Raw genomic sequence first — 23,249 nt, forward strand, 5'->3', positions numbered from 1 at the left:
CAGGTCTGTGGGCAGTGGATTTGAATTATTCTGCTCTTGCCAATACTTCCTGCCCACTTGCAAAACAGTTTCCCCTTTGCCTTATGGCAGTGGTACCAGGCAGTGGACGGAAAACATTTACTCCTCCCCCTCTATTTCCTGTTAACAACACCTCCATCTGCCCATTACTCCAGCTAGCGATCTGAGAGTCATCCTGGACTGTTATTTCTCCCTCTGAGTCTCATGTTCAATCCATTACTGATTCTTGAGAATTTTCCCTCCTAGGCGTTTCTTAAATGCCACCTCTTCTTTCTATCCTACAACTGCTTATCCAGGTTAAGTCCTCGATGATCCATCACCAGAAATGGTGCCCTAGCCCGATAACTGCTTTCTGCATCTCTGGCCTGCTTCCCAGCCAGTGCCGATCTCTGAGCTCCCCCAAATCACTTTTCCGCCTACCTGTCAGGAAAGATAGATCTCACCTTGTCGTTCTCTAGCTTCTCTTACATGTTCAAGGCTGGAAGACTTAGGTGTCTCATGAGAATAAAGCAAAGGCCTTAAGGATTTTCAGAGTTTTCCCTTTTTTTTTAAGAATCCTTTTTGAAGCAGTTATTGTCAGTTGGGAAACTGACTATAACTGCCTGGTATTACTGGTAAACTCTAATTCAAGGGAGCAGTAGAATGGGGGGCACTGGTCATCAAATGAATTAATAATGTAAAATGTATAACTCAAGTAAAACTTAAGGACGATTAGTGATTGTTTTAAAAAGTATTTACACAGTGTTCCCAACCTTACGAAAGATTGGGCAAACATGCAGACATGTGGAAGACGTGTACGTCTTGGCATAAAACTTTGCTGTAACTGCTCCAGGAAGATATCATTGGTGTGCATGTTGCAGTGAGGTCAAAGTTCCTTTGCTGGGATATTTCTCATTCTGTATGTGAACTAGCCAAGAGGCATACATTCTTGATCTAATTTAGAAGCAGAAGACGGGGTGGCAGAAGTAAGGCATCATTGAAGAAAAGGGGGAAGTGGAGGCTTTGTCAAAATGTAGCAGTGCATTTATGATGTGGGCATAGGCAGTGTTCTGCCAAAACCATATAAATGAAACTATGATCTGAGTAAAGAACTTCTGTATTTGTATAGATGGCAAATTATTTTAAGATTAACATTATTCTAAAAGGATTTTAGAAAACTTTAAAAAGATATATTCAGAAATAGCCATTTCAGTTCTTTAATCATGTTGAAAAAAGATAAGCTTAGTAGATATTAGCTTTTCAATCTAATTACAAAAATAGTTTATGTAATGACAGTTTTTAAAGGGGGAGGATCAGGTGGTAAAACTCACTATTTTCCTTGATTTTCAGCAATACCGTGAAGAACTGGATGCCAAGTTTAATGCTGATAAGTTTAAATGGGAGAAAATGTGCCACAGAGAAGCTGCAGTAATGTTGAAAGCATTTTTCAGAGAACTACCCACCTCTCTCTTCCCTGTGGAATATATACCTGCTTTCATCACTCTAATGGAAAGTAGGTGGAAGAAGTTAAGTGTGAATGGACTAAGTTACAAGGTCAATAAAGTGGCACAGAGCAGAAGAAATATGCATAATCAGATGTGATCATAAATGTATAGATTTGCTATTTCCTGGTACTGCTTGATGAGCTATTGAGTTTGATGGTAAACTGTCATCTCTTCACATGTTTATATTTCTGAGTCTGGTTGATATGATTTAGAGGGTTTTATAATCATTAAAAGGCAGCGAGGGTTACAGAAAGACCTGGCTCTTGAGATTTGAATTCTTGCTCAACCATCTGTTAACTATGCAGTCAACCTTTCTAAGCTTCACTGCTGCACCTGTAAATTACAGATAATAATTACTTGTCAGGGTTGTTGTGGGTATTGAATGAAGACATCTAGGATAGTGCCTGGTGTATAATAGTCCTTCAAAAAATATAAGATCTCTCCCTTCTTTAAATCCGAGGTCCTGGGTCTGACGATGTAGCATGCAGTAAGAAGGTGTTTTATCTCTGAAAATTACAGTATCACAGTGTTTCTGAAACTTAAAAAGTCACATAGATGAGACCTTAACTGAGGTACTTGGATAAAAAGTATAGAAACTAGACTGTGTGTTGTATTTGGCAGTCAGAAAGTAATTTCATCCTAAAGGTTGAATATTGAAGAAGGTGTGATGAGAGAAATTTAGAAAAGTAGGATGAGGCTACATAGTGTGGGCTTTGACTACCAACCTGAAGAATTCAGGAGTCACAAGTCTAAATATGTATAAGCATGCCAAGTAAGTGATTCTATATGGACAGAAAGGGACTGTGGCCAGATTGAGAGGACATATCCCATATAGAGAGGTTGGCCACTGCTCAGCTCTGGATGATGGTTACCATGCAGGAGTGAAAGCCAAAATCCAGGCTTTAATGACGAAACTCTTCATTTGAAAATGTCAGCCACAAATTCAAATTTTAAAACACTACATGAGCGTAGCAAGTATTACCCGTATCTGCCAGTTTACAACCTTCTGCAGGTTGACCAGAAGTATAAAATCCTTAAAATCACAATCAGAGAAAATAATAGTCACATCCTAAGTTGTATGACAAAATTTGTCCTAAAAATTAGTTGGTTCTAAATCTTTAAAATTTTTAACTAAACCAGATTCATAAAATAATCCACTGTGTCTTCAGAGAAAAGAATATAAGACAAGGCAGTCCTTTTCTAAGCTTTAATTGACATGCTGTGACCAGTATCTCTTTTCTTTGTATGATGTAGTATTTTTGTTTTATGAAAGAAAGAACTAGTTCTCTTCATTCTTTATTTTATTTAATTTATTTATTTATTTATTTTTTTTAAAGAAGATGTTGGGGGTAGGAGTTTATTTATTTATTTATTTATTTTTGCTGTGTTGGGTCTTCGTTTCTGTGCAAGGGCTTTCTCTAGTTGTGGCAAGCAGGGGCCACTCTTCATCGCAGTGTGCGGGCCTCTCACTATCACGGCCTCTCTTGTTGTGGAGCACAAGCTCCAGACGTGCAGGCTCAGTAGTTGTGGCTCATGGGCCCAGTTGCTCTGTGGCATGTGGGATCTTCCCAGACCAGGACTCGAATCTTCATTCTTTTTTATTTCAGATATTGTATATTTTCAGTTCTAGAATCTCCAGTTGCTACTTTAAAACTATTTTCTATTTATCTGCTGACATTCCCTATCTTTTCATTCATTGTAAGCATATTTACCTTCATATCATTGAGCATAGTTATGATAGCTGCTTCATAACTAGTTCCAACATCTGGGTCATCTGAGGGTTGGTCTCTGTTGACTATCTCTTCCCTTGAAAATGGGTCACTGTTTATGTCAAGTAAGTTTAAACTGTATCCAGAACCTTGTGAATATTTTTTTGGAAACTCTGTGTTCTGTAATATTTCTCCAAGGAGTGGGGTTTTTTTGGTTAGTTTTGTGTTTTGTTTGTATTTAAGCAGACAATTTGCTATTTAATACTTACCTGTGCTACTCCACATATGCATGGTTTATGGGGTGAGCCATCATTTGGGTGGATTTTACACCAGAATTAGGGCCTTCTATATCTTGACCTTGCCTTTCTGGGATTCCCCATAACTTCCCAGTGTCTGTGGTCCTCCTGAACCCTGCCCTCTCTTTGTTCAGGCCAGAAAGATTGGGATTTTCTTTTGGAATTTCAGCCACCTCATGCCATTACTGTCTATGGCCTGACCTCAAACTAAAAGCCAGGAAATTGGACACTCTCCCTGTGCCATTCCCTAATGCCAAGTGTCCAATGCCCTCCTAAATCTGCCTGCTTTTGCTCATTCTCCACTGCCTCAGGTAGTTGTTTTTTGTACATTGTCCAGAGTGTACAGTTGTCTTAAGGAGGGTTGATTGGGTAGGAGCTTACTCAGCCATACCAGAAACAGAACTCCCTCCCTCTGTTTCTAAGTCAGAGAAACACAGGATCTTCTGTAAAGTTTGCTGTCCTGGAAAACAGGCTGCAGAAGTCTTAACTTCACTTTGATCTGCAGTTTATATACTGAACAATTCATCAAAACAAATGGTGCCACAGGGGATTTTTTTGTTTTAGTTTTTCTTTTTTTGGTCTTATGGAATTATACAAGGAAGAGTCAATCACCATGTAAAACCTGTTTGGAGAATCATATTTAAGAAGGAAATCATATTAATTAAATCATATTAAGTTTTTCTTAATATCATTATTCAGATGTTGAAGCCAGTACACTTCAATGAAGGGAGAGAATCTGGAAAATATCCTGAAAAGTTTCACAGGACGATCCGCATTTATTTGTATGACTTTGAAAGTGAAAAATAGTATATTGTCGTGATTGATTTGATAACTAGCCAACCCCACAGGAAGCCCAGCGTTCTGGGCTGCTGCCATCGGGAAGAATGGCCTTTTTGCCACCTGGAGTAAGCTCTCGTTGTAATGAGATTTTCTGAAGGGAAGAACTGTGGACATCTGTGTGTTTAAGCTGCCCCTGTATTTACTCTAAAACGGAGGTCAGAGAATGTAGTCTTTTCCACTAGTGTAATTACTTTCTCTTTTCTCTTTTCAAACTTGGTCCAAAAATTGCCCATAAAATTAAAAGACTAATAGTTCATCAATCAAACCTTAGATACTTTCATGAAAAGTTGAATAACTTTCTGAGAAAATAATGACCTCAGGAGTGAAAAAAATGACTCTTAACCAGGGCGCAATAAATGAATTAACTACAAAACTATTAACCACAAAACAGTGTAGGGCTGGGTTTTCTAAGCAAAATGAAAATGGATTATTTGCCAGTTTAGATTTTTAATCTTAAAGGGAACTTTGTAATTTATCTGGAATTAATGGAAATAGAGAGCCTGCATCTGCATCTATTGTTTCCCCCCAGAGGTTTTTTTGGGTTGCATTGGAAAATTATAGACAGCCCTTAGCCTGCAATTTATGCACTAAAATAATGTCTTATCTGTCCCCAAATGCTTTGTACTGAGATATACTCCTGCTAGTGCCTGTTATTCAGGCAAACTCACATCAGTGTGCATTAGCCATTTTCAAAAACAACCTGGACCTGTGTCATTTTTGTTTACAAATTTGACATAAATTTTTAAAAATCCACATGGGGATTGTGCTGAGACAATATGATATGAGCCTATAAATACTCCTCCCAACTGTTCCTTCATTACGTGGTTACACACAATAATCATGTACTCCTAACTCGGATGCACACGACCTCCTGTGACCTAGTAGTTTGTCACGAGAGTGTTTCCACTACTGTAAAGCTAAGTAACTCTATAGGCAGCTGACTGCCTTTATCCACTGAGTCATAAATGGATAGATTTTCCTTCAACTTGAGAGCTCCCCGGGGGTTACAGAACGTCATGCTTCCCTGCAGGACCTCCCTACCAAGAGACCATTTTGGGGAGAATACAGAAAGAACAGGCAAAGCCTGGATGCTCTGGAATACCCTACGTTTTCAGCACAGCTGGCTGTGAATTATCCAGTTGTGGATAGATTTCCTAAAATCCTTTCCCTAAAATGGGAAAAGAGCCAATATTGAGAACACACAGTAGTAGAATGCCAACTCTCTGGTGCCATCTTCTGGATCTCCAAAGATCCAACTGTGGTTACCTTCCCTTTCATGTCCATTTAAGAGCTAAAATAAACGTCACTGATCATAACAAGAGCAAACACCTATGGAGGTAGCTATGTACAGGTACTGGTGTAAACACTCTGTACATTAGCTCATTTAACCTTCATAATGGCCCAGTGAGGTAGGTATGATGACGATTCCCATTTTATGGATGATAAAATAGAAGCAACAGGGGTTAGATAGCCTGCCCAAGGTCACTCAGTGACTAAATAGTACGTGCAGAATTTGAATCTGGTTCTAGAATCTCTGCTCCTAATTATTATGCTTGGCTGCCTCATTGTACGGAAATAAAATTTATTTTCTCTTGAATTGAACTTCAAGCCAACTGTTTATAGCATAAAAGTAAAGATCTATGAAAGTACTTTGAAAAGAGAAATGTTATACAGATCCAGAATAATTTTGAGGATCTCGTTGGCCACCTGCCCCTACAGTGGCATCCTAGGATGCTAAAAAGGAGTTGATAGACTGAGGCTCCTGTCCAAGTGAACAGACTTACATTGTCAGTCACAAAACCTGAGTCTTTACCACTGAAAGCTGTCAGGGTCCTCGTATGCCACCAGATGTTAGCAAGAAATGCTGTCAGAATGCATGAGCGTTGTTCAAAATGTGTGGTTATTTCTGTTTTCTTGTTAGGAGGGCCTCACATCAAAGTACAGTTTCAAGCCTTACACCTCATGATCATGGCACTGCCTGAGGCCAACAGGGACACAGCCCAGGTATGTTGTATCGACCTCATGGTCTGTCATTGACTCTTATTGGTCAGAGGAAATGGCTCAGGTGGAAAAATGAAAACTGAGAGGACAACTTACCAACCAGCTGAGCCTGCAGCAAACCCGCTGCCTTTCCTTGTTCCCACCGCTGTTCTCCTGAGGAAGCCAGGAAAGAATGTGAATCCTGGAATCTTCTTTGAACATTTGTTTCGTTCATTCAACCTGTTAAGAGATGTTGAGCATCTACAGTGTGCCAGGCACTGGGTGAGGGTTAGGAGTAGGAAGAAGAAGCAAAGATGGAAGACTTAAATGGAATAATGTCAGAAGTGAATGAAACCCCTGCTTTAAATAAAATTTCTAGAATGTTCATGTCTTACCATAATCCAATTTAAAGAATTATAGAATCCCAGAAGTTTACAGATCACCTGATAGGACCTTGCCATTTTCCAGATTAAGAAAATTAAGCTCAGAAAAGTGATTTCTCCATTAATATAAAATAGAACATTTGATAGAATTGTATTCCATAGTTCTCCATCCCAAATATCCCTCCTTTTATTTCAAATTCATTTCTCTGCTTTATGTTTGTAAAAATCAAAGTTTCTGTTGCTGTTTTGATAATGATTCTGTATACAATAGGAAATCTGTTATAAGTACAACAAGTGCTTGGAATCTTTTTTTTTTTTTTTTTTTTGCGGTATGCGGGCCTCTCACTGTTGCGGCCTCTCCCGTTGCGGAGCACAGGCTCCGGACGCGCAGGCTCAGCAGCCCCAGATCACGGGCCCAGCCGCTCCGCGGCATGTGGGATCTTCCCGGACCGGGGCATGAACCCACATCCCCTGCATCGGCAGGCGGACTCTCAGCCACCGCGCCACCAGGGAAGCCCCAGGTGCTTGGAATCTTTAAAATGAAATTGAGGTGAGGATGAGTTGGAAAGAGTTATAATTTTGAGGCCAGTAAACATGATGCTGAAAACAAAGATGAGTCTTCGTGCTACCTCTTGTCAGACATTTCAGTTTGGTGAGGACCTTTCCTCCTACCAAGTGAAACCATCTATGTCAATTATATTATATCCTCCACCCAAGAATGGGGACTGGCAAAGGCATAAGAATGTCTGTTTTAATACAATTTGGTATTTTTCAAAAGCTGGAAATTTACTAGCTTTTTTTTGTTTGTTTGTTTGGCTTTGTCTGAACAATGCTTTTTTTTTTTTTTATCCAAAGGAATGAATCTAGTATCAGATATCTGAGTCAAAGTGTCATTTCCCCTTTCATATAACTAAGAATGTAGCAATTATCAAAGAATTTAGTACATTCCTAACAGAAGATCCTCTCTGTCTCTCTCTCTCTCCCTCCCTCTTCCATTCTGAATTGTGACTGGAATGAAGATTGAAGCTAGTGTGTTGTAGAGATCAAGATGTCTGGCTCAAGAATTAGGCTTCCTTGGATCAGATCCTGGCTCTGCCACTTAATTAAGTGACGCTGGGCACAGCTACTTAATCCCTCCCCATCTTAGTTTCCTCTCTGTAAAACAATAATAGTACCTACCTCACAGGGTTTGGAATGATGATAAAATGAGTAGAAGTATATAAAGTACTAAGAATAATGCCTGGCTCACAGTAAACCCTCAAATAAATGTTAGCTGTTATCACTAGTATGTGCTGTCCATTTTCTCATTACACATACTATAGCAGAATTCAAACTTGGAAAACCAAAGAGCATCTCCTTTTAGGATTTCAGCCCTCTTGGTGAATTTTAGAAAGTTCTGATAGGCATTTATACTTTGGTGGCTCAGCCAAACTTTTATTAAGCTTTCTCAATTTTTTTTAATGCTGAGCACAGGTGCATGTAATCATTTCCCTTTGGTCTGCTGAAGATTCCAAAATTGAAAAGCAGTACAAAAATGACACCCAAAAAGTGAAAGTTTTCAGCTTTTTGACTGAGATATTTTTGAAGTGAGGAATGAGATACTTATTTTGTTGTTTTTATTCTTTAATTTTTTTCTTTACTTTATTTTTAAATTTTTTATTGAGGTGTCATTGACATATAACATATTAATTTCAAGTAAGCAACATAATGTTCTGATATTTGTATACGCTGCAACATGATCACCATAGGAAATCTTGTTATCCTCCATCACCATTACAAAAATTTTTTTCTTGAGAGAACTTTTAAGATTTACTCTTTGTAACTTTCAAATATGCAATACCGTAGTATTGACTATAGTCACCATGCTGTATGTTATATCCCCGTGACATTTATTTCATAACTTATTTATTTTAAAACTCATTTTTTCAATGGACTTTCCATTCCCAAGGAAACAAAATAATTTTTAACAGTAATGCCTTAAATTAAGAGTGAATTACTTTTCTACCTTCACGACAAAACTGCATTTCATGTTTATTTGAGCTGTAGTGCTTTCTCTCCCTTGTTTACTGTTTAATTTTAATATTTGTCAAGCTTGTTTAAGATAAAAGAAAATAAGAAAATGCAAACTATTATTTATAGAGATCCCAACATAACAAATTCCATAAAAATGGAGCTACTTTTATGAAGCAGAGAAATGAAAAAACTCTTCACATTTCTCATTAATACTTTTAAGCAGTTAGAGGGGACACATGACACATTCAGCCATTCTGTAGCTCCGACAATTTTCCAGAGGCCCAGTGAACGGGTATGGAAATGAGTGATAGTAATCAGTGATGCCTCTTCCTAATTTACAATGACTAGAGTGACACTGTGCTGTTTCCTATCAGGCCCTCATGACATTCTTCAATAAAGTCATTGCCAACGAATCAAAAAACCGGATGAGTATATGGAACATTTCTACTATAATGGCACCAAATCTTTTCTTCAGTAGAAGCAAACATTCTGACTGTGAAGAATTACTCTTAGCAAACACCGCTGCCCACATCATCCGCTTGATGCTAAAGTACCAGGAGATGTTGTGGAAGGTGAGTGACAATGTGACGACTAGGATGTTCTCATGTCTGCTAGCGCCCAGGAGATGTAAAGACTCATGAGCAAGCACTGCCCTCAGGCACAGGGAGAGGTGGGAGACAGTAATCCCAGGTTGCTGGTGGCATCTTTATCATTCCTTAAGGCTGCTCCCGAACACATTTTCCTTTAAACAGGAATCCTCATAGATTTTCCTAATCTTTATGAGGACAGAACCACAGTTCCTGGTTCCTGGATACTGAGTGGCCAGAAGACAGACTCTACCAGGGAGGTTTAACTCAAGTGTTTTCCTTCTAGTCAAGCTCTGTTTCTTCTCCAGGTTCCATCTTTCTTAATCGCTCAAGTCAGAAGAATGAATGAAGCCACGATGTTGTTAAAGAAACAGCTTCCAAGTGTCAAAAAGCTGCTAAGGAGGAAGACCATAGAACGAGGGGTAATAACTAAATAAATGCACAAATATCATGGCCACCCAGGCTCTTATTTCTCACAGTGATGCACAAAGTAGCTTGTAATTTAGAACCAAAATTGTTATATTCTCATAAAGTGTCAGTCTTATAACTATAAACACTGTGGAAATTGTGTTCATGACAGAGTACTGTGGTCTTTACATTTTGTTGAATTATGTGATTTGCAGTTGAAGTTTTTGAATTATCTCTGTCATGAAGATTACTTAAGGGCAAAATGATTCTTACAAATGCTGAAAGTCAACATTTCAGTCCCTGTGAACTGGATTTAAGGGCAATCCAGTAGTCAATATATCTAATAAGTAGAGATAGAGATTTCTGTAGTGATTGGATACTAAAAGAATATGTAATCCTCAAGTTGTTTTGTGTAAATTCATTACATTTCAAAGAATGTTTGCCTTAGCGCAGTTGTCTGTGTGGAGATGGATAATGGAAACAGGCTTTAGAATTATCTTTATTGCTTTAATTTGAGGATGATCGTGAGGCATAGCATTTGGCCTTGAGGAGGATGTAGAGATACAGGAAACTCACTTTGTCCTTAAAGGAACGTATATCTAGTAGAGAAATATCTGGTAGAGAAATGTACACAAGAGCCATGAATATGCATTCAGTGTGAAACGTGTCGTACAGACAGTGTGCTGGGAATCATGCAGAGGAGAAAGAAATGTGCTCCAACGTGGAAAGTGTGCAGACTTCACGGAGGAAGTGGCATTTGAGCTGCATCTTCAAGGATGGGTAGTAGCATTTGGAAGGGAGAAAGGAGGGGAAAGTTCATTCAGGGAAAGGAGTAGTAAATCCCAAGGCAGTAAGGTAGGAGTATTGCTAATTGATTTATCACAAACAGGCTGAATGGCTGTGTTCCCTCATTGATTATAGGCAAAGTGACTTCAGATCAACTAGAACCAGCACATTAAATTTGGGAAAAAAATTTTGTTTTGAGAAAAAATTCACATAATATAAAAGTTACCATTTTAACTATTTCAAAATGTATAAAATTTAGTATATACTTTTAGTATATTCACAAAGTTGTGCAACCATCACCACTATCTAATTCCAGACTATCTTTACCACCCCCCAAGAGAAACCCCATACCAATTAAGCATTCACTCCCCATTACCCCCTCCCCACAATCCCTGACACATTCTTATCTACTTTCTAGCTCTATGAATTTACCTATCTGGACATTTCATATAAATGGAAGCATGTAGTATGTGGCCTGTTATGTCTGACATCTTTCACTTAGCATAATGTTTTCAAGGTTCATCCATGTTGTAGCATGTATCAGTATTTCACTTCTTATTTTTCATTTGTGTTGCATTTCTCTTGGGCATATGTTGGGTCATATGGCAACTCTATGTTGACTTTCTAGTGTTTTGTTGAGAATTTTTGCATCAACTTTTATAAGGGACACTGGTCTGTAGTTTTTCATTTCTTGCTATGTCTTTGTCTGGCTTTGGTATCAGGGTAATACTGGCCTTATAGAATGAGTTGGGAAGTGCTCCTTCCTCTTCAATTTTTTGGAAGAGTTTAAGAAAGATTAGTGTTACTTCTTCTTTAAATGTGTGGTAAAATTCACCAGTGAAACCATCTGGTCCTGGACTTTTCTCTGTAGGAATTTTTTTTTTTTTTTTGGGATTACTGACTTAAGTTCTTTACTTGTTATAGCTCTATTCAGATTTTCTATTTCTTCTTGAGTTAGTATTGACAGTTTGTGTGTTTCTAGGATTTTATCTGTTTTAGCTAATTATCTAATTTGTTGAAATACAAATTGTTCATAGTATTCTCTTATAATCCTTTTTATTTGTATAAGGTTTGTAGTAATGTCCCCAGTTATACTCTTGATGAATAATTTGAATCCTCTCTCTTTTCTTGGTCAGTCTAACCAAGGGTTTGTCCATTTCATTGGTCTTTTTGAAGAGCCAACTTTTGTTTCATTATTTTCTCTAGTTTTTTGTTATTCTTTAGTCCTTATTAAAACTCAGATCTGTATTGTTTCCTTCCTTATGCTTGTTTTGAGTTTAGCTGGCTTTTTTAGTTTCTTAAGGCGGAAGGTTAGGCTATTAATTTGAGATCTTTCTTTTTAACATAGGCATTTACATCTATAAATTTTCCTCTGAGGACTACTTTTCCTCCATCCAGTAAGTTTTGGTGTGTTGTGTTTCATTTTTGTTCATTTCAAGGTCTTTTCTAATTTCCCTTAGGTCCATTGGTTATTTAGGTATGTGTTGTTTGATTTCCATATTTGTAAATTTTCTAAATTTCCTTTTGTTACTGATTTCTAATTTTATTCCATTGTGGTTATGTAACATACTTTGTATTATTTTGATATTTTAAACTTCACTGAGACTTGTTTTGTGGTCCAACATATGTCTATCCTGGACAGTGTTTTATGTGTACTTCAGAATGGATTCTGCTGTCATTGTCCTATATATGTCTGTTAGATCTAGTTGGTTGATAGTGTTGTCTAAGTCTTCTGTTTTCTTTCTGATCTTCTACCTACTTCTTCTATCCATTATTGAAAGTGAAGTATTGAAGTCTCCGACTATTGTAGAACTTTCTATTTTTCCCTTCAGTTATTTAATTTTGGACTATATGTCTTACATGTTTTAATCCTCAGTTTCTCCATTACTGCCTTCATTTGTGTAAAATAGATATTTTCTTGTGTACCACTTTAATTCTTTTGTTGTTGTTTTTTACTATATATTTTTGAATCATCTTTTTAGTGGTTGCCCTGGGGATTATAAGTAACATCTTAATTTATAACAATCTAGTTCATATTAATATACCTTAAGTATATAAAAACTTTCTACCTATATTCTTCTGTCCCCCCACATTATGCTGTTATTGCTGCATATTACAGCTTTATAAATTGTGTGCCCATCGACATAAATTTATAATTGTCATGTACTTGTCTTTTACATTAGATAAGGGAAAAGTGAGGTTATAAACAAAAAATACATTATATTGCCTTTTATATTCTCCTAAGTAATTTCCTTTACTGATATTCTTTATTTCTTCATGTGGATTCGAGTTACTGTCTAGTGTCCTTTCATTTCAGTTTGAAGGACTCTCTTTAGCATTTCTCTTAAGGTAGGTCTGCTAGCAGTGAACTCTCTCAGCTTTTGCTTATCAAGGGAGTGTCTAAATATTATAGTTTGCATCTACCAACCCCAAACTCCCAGTCTTCATTTTTTAAGGACTGTTTTGCCAGATGGAATTTTGCTTGTCAATATTTTTTTTTTTTTTCACAATTTTAATATGTCACCCCAGTGTCTTCTGGCTTCCATGGTTTCTGCTGGGAGATCAGCTATTATTATTGAGGAGCTCTTGTACTTGAATTGATTTTTCTCTTAATGCTTTCAAGGCATTGACATAATGCTCTCTTTATGTCTGTCTTTTGACAGTGTGATCATGATGTTTCTTGGTGTGGATCTCTTTGATTTTATCCTATTTGGAGTTTGTTGAGCTATTTGGATACATAGATCATTGTCTTTCAGCAAATTTGGGGAGTTTTCAGCCATTGTTCCTTCAAACGTTCTTTCTGTTCCTTTCTCTCTACTCCTTCTGGAACTCTAACTGTGTGTACGTTGGTGTGCTGGTGTTGTTCCACAGTGCCTCTAGGTTCTGTTCATTTTTCTTCATTTTTTTTTCTTCCTGTTTCAAGACTGGATAACCTCAAATGACCTATCTTCAGATTTGCTGATTTTTTCCTTCTGCTTTTTTTTTGACCACATCGTGCAGCTTGTGGGATCTTAGTTCCTGACCAGGGATTGAACCCAGATCCTCAACAGTGAAAGCGCAGAGTCCTAACCACTGGACCACCAGGGAATTCCCTCTTCTGCTTTCTTAAATCTGCTGTTGAACCTCTGTAGTAGGCTTTTCATTTCAATTGGACTTTTTTTAGCTCCATAATTTCTTTTTGGTTTCTTTTTATGATGTATTCTCTTTATTTGATATTCTCTATTTGGTGAGATATCAGTCTCATGGTTTTCTTTAGTTCTTTAGACACAGTTTCCATTAGTTCTTTTAAAGTATTTAAAATAGCTTTTTCAAGTACGTCCAATGTCTAGGCTTCCTTAAGGAGTTTCTTTTGAAACTATTGACACTAACTTTTTTTTTCCTGTGTATGGGCTATATTTTCTTTTTTTTAAAATTAATTTATTTAATTTATTTATTTTTGGCTGCGTTGGGTCTTCGTTGCTGCACGAGGGCTTTCTCTAGTTGCGGCGAGCGGGGGCTACTCTTTGTCGCACTGTGCGGGCTTCTCATTGCAGTGGCTTCTCTTGTTGCGGAGCACAGGCTCTAGGCTTCAGTAGTTGTGGCATGCAGGCTCAGTAGTTGTGGCGCACGGGCTTAGTTGCTCTGTGACATGTGGGATCATCCTGGACCAGGGCTCAAACCTGTGTCCCCTGCATTGGCGGGCGGATTCTGAACCACTGTACCACCAGGGAAGTCCGGGCCATATTTTCTTGCCATTTTTTTTGCCTGTCTCATAATTTTTATTGAAGAATGGATATTTTGAATGTTAAAATGTGGCAGCTTTGGATTCTTCCCCCTCCCCCTGGTTGCTGCTTGTTATAGCTGTTATTTATTTGTTCATGACTTTTCTGCTGAACTAATTTTGTTATGTCTATATTCTTTGTTTAGTGTGGCTACTGAAGTCTCTGTTCCATTAGCCTAGTGGTTAGCTGATGTTTACACAGAGATTGTCTTAAATATCTGAAACCAAAAAAATCTCCCAGTCTTTGCAGACGAGCTCTGTGTGTTTGTGTGCTTGACACACCTTCAGTATTCAGCCAGGCAGTTTACAACTTGACCTGAACCTTCAGTTCCTGTTTGGACAGAGCTTAAAGGTCAGCCAGAGGTGAGAGCTTAAGTTCTTTTCAGGTCTTTCCTGAATATGTGTACAGCCCTGGGCATGCCCATGTCCTTCTAGATTCTCAGGTATATGTTGGAGCTGTTCAAAGACCTTATTCCCCAAAGCATCTCATTCTCTAGGCTTGCCTCCCAAGATTTTTAGTTAGTTATTTTTTCCCCCAACTCTTACCCACTACATCAGGCAGCAGTGATTAAAACATTTGCCTGTAAATGTTTTCAACATTACACCGCTTTAGCACTGGTCAAGTTCCAAGTTAGGCAAGTTAAAGGCAAGCCAGTCTTCCAGGGAACAAATAATTAGAATTTTTTGTGAATGAGGTCCATTCTGCTCCCTTCAGTACCTATACCAGGAATGCAGGCTGTTATTTTATTTTATTTTATTTTATTTTTGCGGTATGCGGGCCTCTCACCATTGTGGCCTCTCCCGTTGCGGAGCACAGGCTCCGGACGCGCAGGCTCAGTGGCCATGGCTCACGGGCCCAGCCGCTCCGCGGCATGTGGGATCTTTCCGGACCGGGGCACGAGCCCGTGTCCCCTGCATCGGCAGGCGGACTCTCAACCACTGCGCCACCAGGGAAGCCACAGGCTGTTATTTTTAAGGCTGTCACTGAACTGTGGAGCTGAGATGGGAAAGTGCAAGTTAAAATGCCGCAAAGTTCACTCTTATCAAGATTCAGCTGTTTTTCTTAAGTAAGCACTCCCCAGGCTGCAACTTTTGGGTTAGTTTCCAGAGCTCTGAAGAAGTTGACAATGACAGTTTTTGGCAGTTTGTTCATTACTTTTATGGAGGGACAGACTTTTGGAGTCCTTACTCTGCCATTTTCATTCTGGAAAGCTTCAACGGCCTAAGTATGATGTGTGTGGAGCTGAAGCTGGGGTCAGGTCAGTCTTTGTGAGCCAGGGCAAATTAAAGTCTTTTTCAGAGCCTCAATATTCTGTCATGCAGAGTGAAGTAAGTCAGAAAGAGAGAAACAAATATCGTATATTTACGCATATATGTGGAATATGAAAAAATTGGTATAGAAGATCTTATTTACAAAACAGAAGTAGAGACACAGATGCAGAGAACAAACGTATGGATACCAAGGGGGATGGGGGGTTGTGATGAATTGGAAGATTGGGATTGACATATATACACTATTGATACTATGTGTAAAATAGATAACTAGTGAGAACCTACTGTATAGCACAGGGAAGCTCAATGCTCTGTGGTGACCTAAATGGGGAAGAAATAAAAAAAAAGGGGATATGGGTATACATATAGCTGATTCACTTTGCTGTACAGTAGAAACTAACACAACATTGTAAAGTAACTATACTCCAACAAAATTTTTAAAAAACATTTTCAATTTGGGGAAAAAAGTAATGATATCTATTTCACAGAGTTGTCATTAGCATCAACTCACATAATGTGGGTGTAAAGCACTGGGTCAACTGTATAATGCTATATGAATGTCAGTTGCTTTAATGTTTTAATTATAAATAGAACTAAGTAAAATTTTAAAAGGCTATAAGTACCATGAAAGCAAGCGCTTACAGATGAAGAAATAGTCTTTCTTCAGTTCTGTTGTACTATACTATGTTTTTACTTCCTGACTTTGATTGGAATAGACAATTCATTGACAGTTTACAAAATTCAAAATATTGGAAGGGGAAAAACTCTAGAATAAAAGTTGACCATCTCTGACTTCCCCTCCTGAAGACAAATAATGTCGACAACCAATGACAGCATGTGTGTGCACAGGAACACACAGGTACATATATGTCCAGAGAGGCACTATGACATACAAGCAAATATGAATATATGGTCTTCCCCCTTTTTTTTACATGAATGATAACATACTTGAAACACTGTCCTGCATCTTCTTTAATGACTTATGAAATCATGATGATTATTCCACATCAGTCCACAGCCTTCTTCTTTGCTTCTTTTGCATGGTATTCCATAGACACACTGAAACTTATTTAAGTATTCCCGTATCATTGAACAGCTAGATTGTGTCCAATATTTTGCTATTAAAGTTTATGCATTGGTGAATAAACATGTTCATATGTCATTTCTCACAAATGAAGTCTATTTGAAGGATAAAGTTATAGATGTGGAATTGTTGGGTCAGAGTGCATATGCATTTTATAATTTGATAAATATTGCCAAAATGTTATCCATAAAGATTGTACCAGTTTATACTTCCAACAGCAGCATATGCTTGTTTTCTCAACGTTAATCCTAAAGACTAAATGTTTTTTATTTAGGTTATAAGCCCCAAGACTTCAAAGGTACTACAAAAATCACCCTCTACAAGAAGAATGGTAAGAAAACAAATCATTTCCTTTCCTCCCTAATTATTAACTCCTTACACAGTATTCTTTGGCTATATCCACCTTATCTGTGTATAATTTTGCTCATGATACACCTTCAAACTTGACATTTTCAGTGTAGCACATGAAGGAATGTATAAGGACTCAACTAACTGATGACTCAGAATTTGTGGTTAGACATTCTGTTCACAAGAGTGAATAATCTAGAAAGTTAGAGGGAAAATGTGATCATTATAACTGGCTCAATGATATCAGGAGTGTGAAATTTATCTTAAGAGGCTTCTGTGGAGCTGGCAGGGGAGGGACGTGAGATGCTCACAGGAGTGTTTTGGGAGGGTGCTTTTGACTGCAGTGAACCAGGGGCTCCCTGCCCCCTCCCAGCTCTAAACCACTCACTGCCATTCCCTGGCATGCCCTCCTGCTTCTCGCAGGTAATAGTAGAAAAGTACTGTTAGAACTGACCCTTAAAAAGTAGTTTCCTAGTGCTGCAGTAACAATACCAGGGTGGATTAAAACAATAGAAATTTACTCTCTCACAGTTCTGGAGGCTAAAACTCCAAAATCAAGGTGTTGATTCAGTTGGTTCCTTCTGAAGGTCGTGAAAGGAGGACGTGTTTCTGATATCATTCTTAACTTTGGGTGATGCCAGGAGTCCTTGGCCTTCCTTAGCCTACAGATGATGTATCACTCCAATCTCTGCCTCCATCTTTGTATGGCATTCACCCTGTTTTTGTATGTGTGTGTGTCCTGTTATATGGACACCAATCACATTGGATTAAGGGCCCGCCGTGCTCCAATTTGAACCTTGTCTTAGCTAATTACATTTGCAATGACCCTATTTCCAAAAAAGGTTATATTCTGAGGTCCTGGGCTTAGGACTTCAACATATTTGGTGGGGGGCGGGAGGGAGGACACAATTCAATCCATAACACATTTTTTCTAGGGGATATACTGAGTCAATTCACATAAAACAACACCAACAGTATTGTCCCTTGAGAACACAGATTTAAAACAATTACCTGAAGAGTAGCCAGATCCTCAAATAGAAATTTATTTGTGCTTATCTTCAAATAGAGAATTAATTTTTAAAACATTCAAGATTTTGAAACAAAAGGAATTTTCCATTCAATTCTAACAAAAGAGACTTTATTGTTAATTAGACAGCACCATTCTTTGAATATTTCATTTAGAGGAGAGCTCTGAGGTCCCCAAGCCAATCAGAGCACCTGAAAGCAGGGACACTCTTCCCCAACAGCTGCCCACACTCCATTCTTCACAGTGTTAATAGGACACTTTGAAGGATCAAGTTTGGTGCCCATCTGGAATTCAATTTGGAGTGACCATTCATTGCTACTGACTAAAGAAAAAGGATATTTGAAAAGCCACATTTTTCAATTAGATCCTTAAATTTTTCAGAAGGTTGATCTTCTTAAAATAAATTGAAATACAGAATTCTGCTTCAAGTAGGCTTATTTAGGACATTGTTCAAGAAAATGCACTGATAAAAACATTAGATTTTTGTTGCGACCCAGATTTTTTTTTTAACATCTTTATTGGAGTATAATTTTTTTTACAATGGTGTGTTAGTTTCTGCTGTGTAACAAAATGAATCAGCTGTATGCATACATATATCCCCATACCCCCTCCCTCTTGCGTCTCCCTCCCACCCTCCCTATCCCACCCCTCTAGGTGGTCACAAAGTACTGAGCTGATCTCCCTATGCTATGCAGCTGCTTCCCACTAGCTATCTATTTTACATTTGGTAGTGTATATATGTCCATGCCACTCTCTCACTTCGTCCCAGCTTACCCTTCCCTATCCCCATGTCAAGTCCATTCTCTACGTCTGTGACTTTATTCCTGTCCTGCCCCTAGGTTCATCAGAACCATTTTTTTTTTTTAGATTCCATATATTTGTGTTAGCATACGGTATTTGTTTTTCTCCTTCTGACTTACTTCACCCTGTATGACAGACTCTAGGTCCATCCACCTCACTACAAATAACTCAATTTCGTTTCTTTTTATGGCTGAATAATATTCCATTGTATATATGTGCCACATCTTGTTTATCCATTCATCTGTCGATGGACACTTAGGTTGTTTCCATGTCCTGGCTATTGTAAATAGTGCTGCAATGAACACAACCCAGTTTTCTTCCCTCATGATTTTAAGGCATTATAGTGAGACCTAAGCCTGTAACAAAAGTAAAATCACAGATTAAGTTTAGTCATTAGTAAATCTCCTGTTAGGAAGAAAGCAATGTTTCATTCTGGTTAAATCCTGGTCATGTTTACATGTTTCCCTAATTTGGAATGCCACTGATTTTCATGTCTCTTAAGTGTAATCATTGAGTTTAACAGAATGTACCGCATGTTTCCTCCTTGGCAGTCTGACGTGCCGGAGGGAGTCATAAGGATCCACGCGCCCCTTCTCTCCAAGGTGTCCATGGCCATTCAACTCAACAGTCAAACCAAAGCCAAAGACATATTGGCGAAATTTCAATATGAGAACAGGTGAGTAGAAGTGAATATGAGTCTCTGTACAGGAAGATGAACTTTTATCTGATGAGAAACTCCAGGCATTTGAAAATTTGACCTTTTTGAAAACTTAGAACCTGTTACTTTAAGGACTTCACCAGTAAATGAAGAATCAGAAGTAGAGAAAGAAGTAGACCATAGAATTATCAGTAACAAAAGTTTTTTTTCAAGGAATTTCTACAATTGGGATTCTAAAATAGGTATCTTCTGTCCCGGTGTCTTCATTTACTCAATTGGTTTTACTTTTTATTTGAATAAAAAAATTAGCAAGTTAGTTTTGTAGATATCTTGATAGATTTCTAGGAATATCATTATTCCAGGCTCCACTGGGCTTTAACATGACTATATCAAGTAGAGTTTATGTAGTTGAGTGAACATCATAGCTGTTGGTCTCCCTAAAACCTACTACCAATAAACCTTAGGATCAGAGTGATGTTGACAAAATATTTTTTGCATATCTGCCTTAAGTCACGTTAAAGAGCATAAATCATGATAATTTTTGTACAGGCATACTTATTCAGGGATAAACATTTGCCCTCAGGTTTTTTTAAAAGACGAGAAGCACTAGTTTAAATCTAACCATGATAAAGCAGGTACAGTTTGATGGTCTCTAGTACAACTGATGGATATCCTTTAAAAGCAACTTTCCAATCATATTGAAAAGGAGTAGCCATGTTGAGCAAAAAAAGGTTACATATTGCAAGACTTCATTTATATAACATTTTTGAAATGACAAAATTTTAGAAATGCAGGGTAGGTGAGTGATTGCCAGAGGTTGAGGAGAGTGATCATGGAAACTGGTATTGCCCCGATACCAAAACCAGACCAAAATAATACAAAACAAACACTACAGACTAATATCTGTCATGAACTTAGATACAAAAGCCCTCAACAAATCTAATCCAAAGTATATTAAAAGAATTATACCTAGAACAAGTGGGATTTAGTTCAGGTATGCAAGATTAGTTTAACATTCAAAAATCAATTACTGTAATCCATCATATCAATTGGAGAAAAATCATGTGATCATGTTAAATGATACAGAAAAAGCATTTGACAAAATCCATCACCAATTCATGATAAAAACTCAGCAAATTTAGGAAGAGGAGATCTTCTGCAACTGGATAAAACTTTTAGAAAATAACATAGGAGAAAACCTTTGTGGTAGAGGACTAGTGAAGAATTTCTTAAACTTGACATTGTATGACTCATATGAAACAAAAATTGGTAAATTGGACTTCATCAAGATTGAAAACTTGTACACTGAAAGACCCTGTTTAAAAGATGAAAAGACAAGCTAAAGACTTGGAGAAAATATTTATAAAGTACATATCAAATGAAGGACTAGTATCTAGAATGTATAAAGGACACTCAAATCTCAACAGTGCAGAAACAAACAATCCAATTTGAAAATGGGCAAAAGACATGAACAGAAGAAGATATACAAATGACAAATATGCACATGGAAAGATGTTCAGTATTTTTAACCATTAGGGAAATACAAAACCACAATGACATATTAAACACCTATGAAAATGGCTAAAAAGTAATAATAATGACAACACCAAGTACAGGTGAAGATACAAAAAAACTGAATTACTCATACATCGGTGGTGGGAATGTAAAATGGTCTAGTCACTCTGTAGAACAGTTTGACAGTTTCTTATAAAATTGAATATGCAACTGTCGTGTGATGTGGCATTCACACTCCTGGGCATTTATCCCAAAGAAATGAAGATTATGTTTACACAGAAACCTGTACACAAATTCTTATAGCAGCTTTATTTATAATAGTCAAAAACTGGAAAAGAAAAAACCCATGTCCTTCAACAGGTAAATGACTAAACAGGCCGTGGTCCATCCATATCACATGTGCTACGCAGCAGTAAAAATGCAGCAGCCTGGGTGAATCTCCCGGGATCTATGCTGACTGAAAAAAAAAAAAGCCACTACAAAAATGTTCCATACTATGTGTTTCCATTTATATAACGTTTCTATAAATGACAAGTTTATAGAAATGTAGAATCCAGGGATAAGGGGTGGAGGATGGGGACAGGGGGAGGGAGGTGGGTGTGGCTATAAGGAGAACAAGAAGAGTCTTGTGGGGAAGGAAATGTTCTGTACCTTGACAGAATCCATGTGGCGCTTCTGGTTGTGACATCACACTAGGGTATTGGAAGATTTTACTATTGGGGAAACTAGGTAAAGAGTACACAAGGATGTGTCTGTATATTTTCTTATAACCACATGCAAATCTACAGCTATCTCAAATAAAATGTTTAATTAAACAAAGAGGGTGCACGTCCTTCTCCCTCACAGCAGAGAGCCAAAGACCATCTTTTTGAGTAACCAAGCTGACAGTTCTAGTGGGCAGGACAGGAGCTCAGCGATGGTCTTTCCAGACTCTTCTGCCCCGGCAGCCTAGTCTGGGATGGAAGATTAAAATTGGACAATTATTTTCTCTGACTTGCAGAGACATGCAACAAAGGGCAGAGACATGCAACAAAGTCAACGTTAGTTTACAAAGCACTGGGCAAGCTTAGAAATGTGCCATGGGCTGAGGAAAGAATCTCATTCAATTTTTGGCAAATACAGAAATGGAACCTGATGGCTTTTGAACTGACAGTAATGTGGCCCATGACAAGGCAATATTAAACATCCAGCTGCTCCTTGGCCAGCCTTGATGTGTCAGTAAGGTGTCCTCTCTTAAGAGGAGCTGACAGTGGTGGATGGAAGGGCTGGGGTGGCCGTGAAGCCTGGCGGCGTCCAGCTTCCTCTCTGCCTCAGATGCTTGTCTGTGTCAAGCAAAAAAAAAAAAAGATTTTATCATCACTTCAGTCATAATAATGATTTGTATGGTGTATTTCACCCAAGGCAGAATGATTGTTTGTTGCCATGATTATTTAATCCACAGGTTTACCCCAGATCACAGAGGAGGGTTTAAATTATATTGCTTTCTTCTTTTCTCAGTCATGGTTCATCGGAAGGCATTAAGATCCAGAACCAAAGATTATATGAAATTGGAGGTAATATAGGTAAGCATTCTTTAATGTTTTTACTCCTACATTCTCTGATGACTCTAAAAGAAATATGCTGCTCTTATTGTAAAAGTGTACTTTACAAATTTCTTTAGATAGAAAATCAAAATCACTGTGTCAGATTTTTTAAATCTCACATAAGAACAGTATGACTTTCCGAAAATATTTTCAGAATTTAAATGTAAATAGTTTAGTCGATGTGGAGTAGATTTTTGCGTCTTTTAAATGTGACTCTGAAAGTTGGAGAGTCTGGAGATTCATGCAAACGAAAGGAGAAATTGTGGCACTTTCATCATCTCGACATCCTTTGTGTTGAACTTCCTGCTCAACTCTCAGTCCAGATTCATTCTTCCTATTCCCCTGAAGGGGGACAGAAAGGAGTAAAAAGAAAATTCCGTCCACGTGCCTCTGTGTCCTTACCTTCCTCTTGCCCCCCTTCACAGTTGGGACGAAATACCCGTGCTCCTGTTTAGGGCGGCGCCTCCCTCCTGTGGACGAGGGCTTGGTCAGTCTCCCATCCTCTCCTCTGTCATCAGCTTTTCCCTCCCAACCACACCATTTCTCTCTGCATAAACAGTTTTGTAATTTTTCTCATCTCCACAAAACTCTCTCTTGACCCCCTTCAAGCCTACTCCCATTTCTCTGCTCCACTTATAGCAAAAACTCCTTGGATCATTTGTGTATATACTCCAGTTTCTTCCTCTCCTTCTCTCTT

At 38.0% G+C, this 23,249-nt stretch overlaps 1 protein-coding gene across 9 annotated transcripts in view; it reads left to right on the top strand.

Annotated features, from left to right (window-relative positions):
* Nucleotides 1-23,249, top strand: part of ARHGAP28 (Rho GTPase activating protein 28) — a 192,055-nt gene that overhangs the window by 121,545 nt on the left and 47,261 nt on the right. For all 9 annotated transcript variants that reach the window (XR_010933132.1, XM_067699665.1, XM_067699666.1 and 6 more), the window contains 7 exons: nucleotides 1,348-1,510; nucleotides 6,269-6,351; nucleotides 9,098-9,295; nucleotides 9,619-9,732; nucleotides 16,895-16,951; nucleotides 19,348-19,472; nucleotides 22,467-22,531. Coding sequence is in view for 8 of the 9 variants with exons in the window: in XM_067699665.1 (XP_067555766.1) it covers nucleotides 1,348-1,510; nucleotides 6,269-6,351; nucleotides 9,098-9,295; nucleotides 9,619-9,732; nucleotides 16,895-16,951; nucleotides 19,348-19,472; nucleotides 22,467-22,531 (805 nt within the window). In the remaining variant the exon portion in view is untranslated. The remainder of the gene's footprint in view (nucleotides 1-1,347; nucleotides 1,511-6,268; nucleotides 6,352-9,097; nucleotides 9,296-9,618; nucleotides 9,733-16,894; nucleotides 16,952-19,347; nucleotides 19,473-22,466; nucleotides 22,532-23,249) is intronic.

This window comes from Pseudorca crassidens, chromosome 12 (assembly GCF_039906515.1).
Source record: "Pseudorca crassidens isolate mPseCra1 chromosome 12, mPseCra1.hap1, whole genome shotgun sequence".
Lineage (NCBI taxonomy): Eukaryota > Metazoa > Chordata > Mammalia > Artiodactyla > Delphinidae > Pseudorca > Pseudorca crassidens.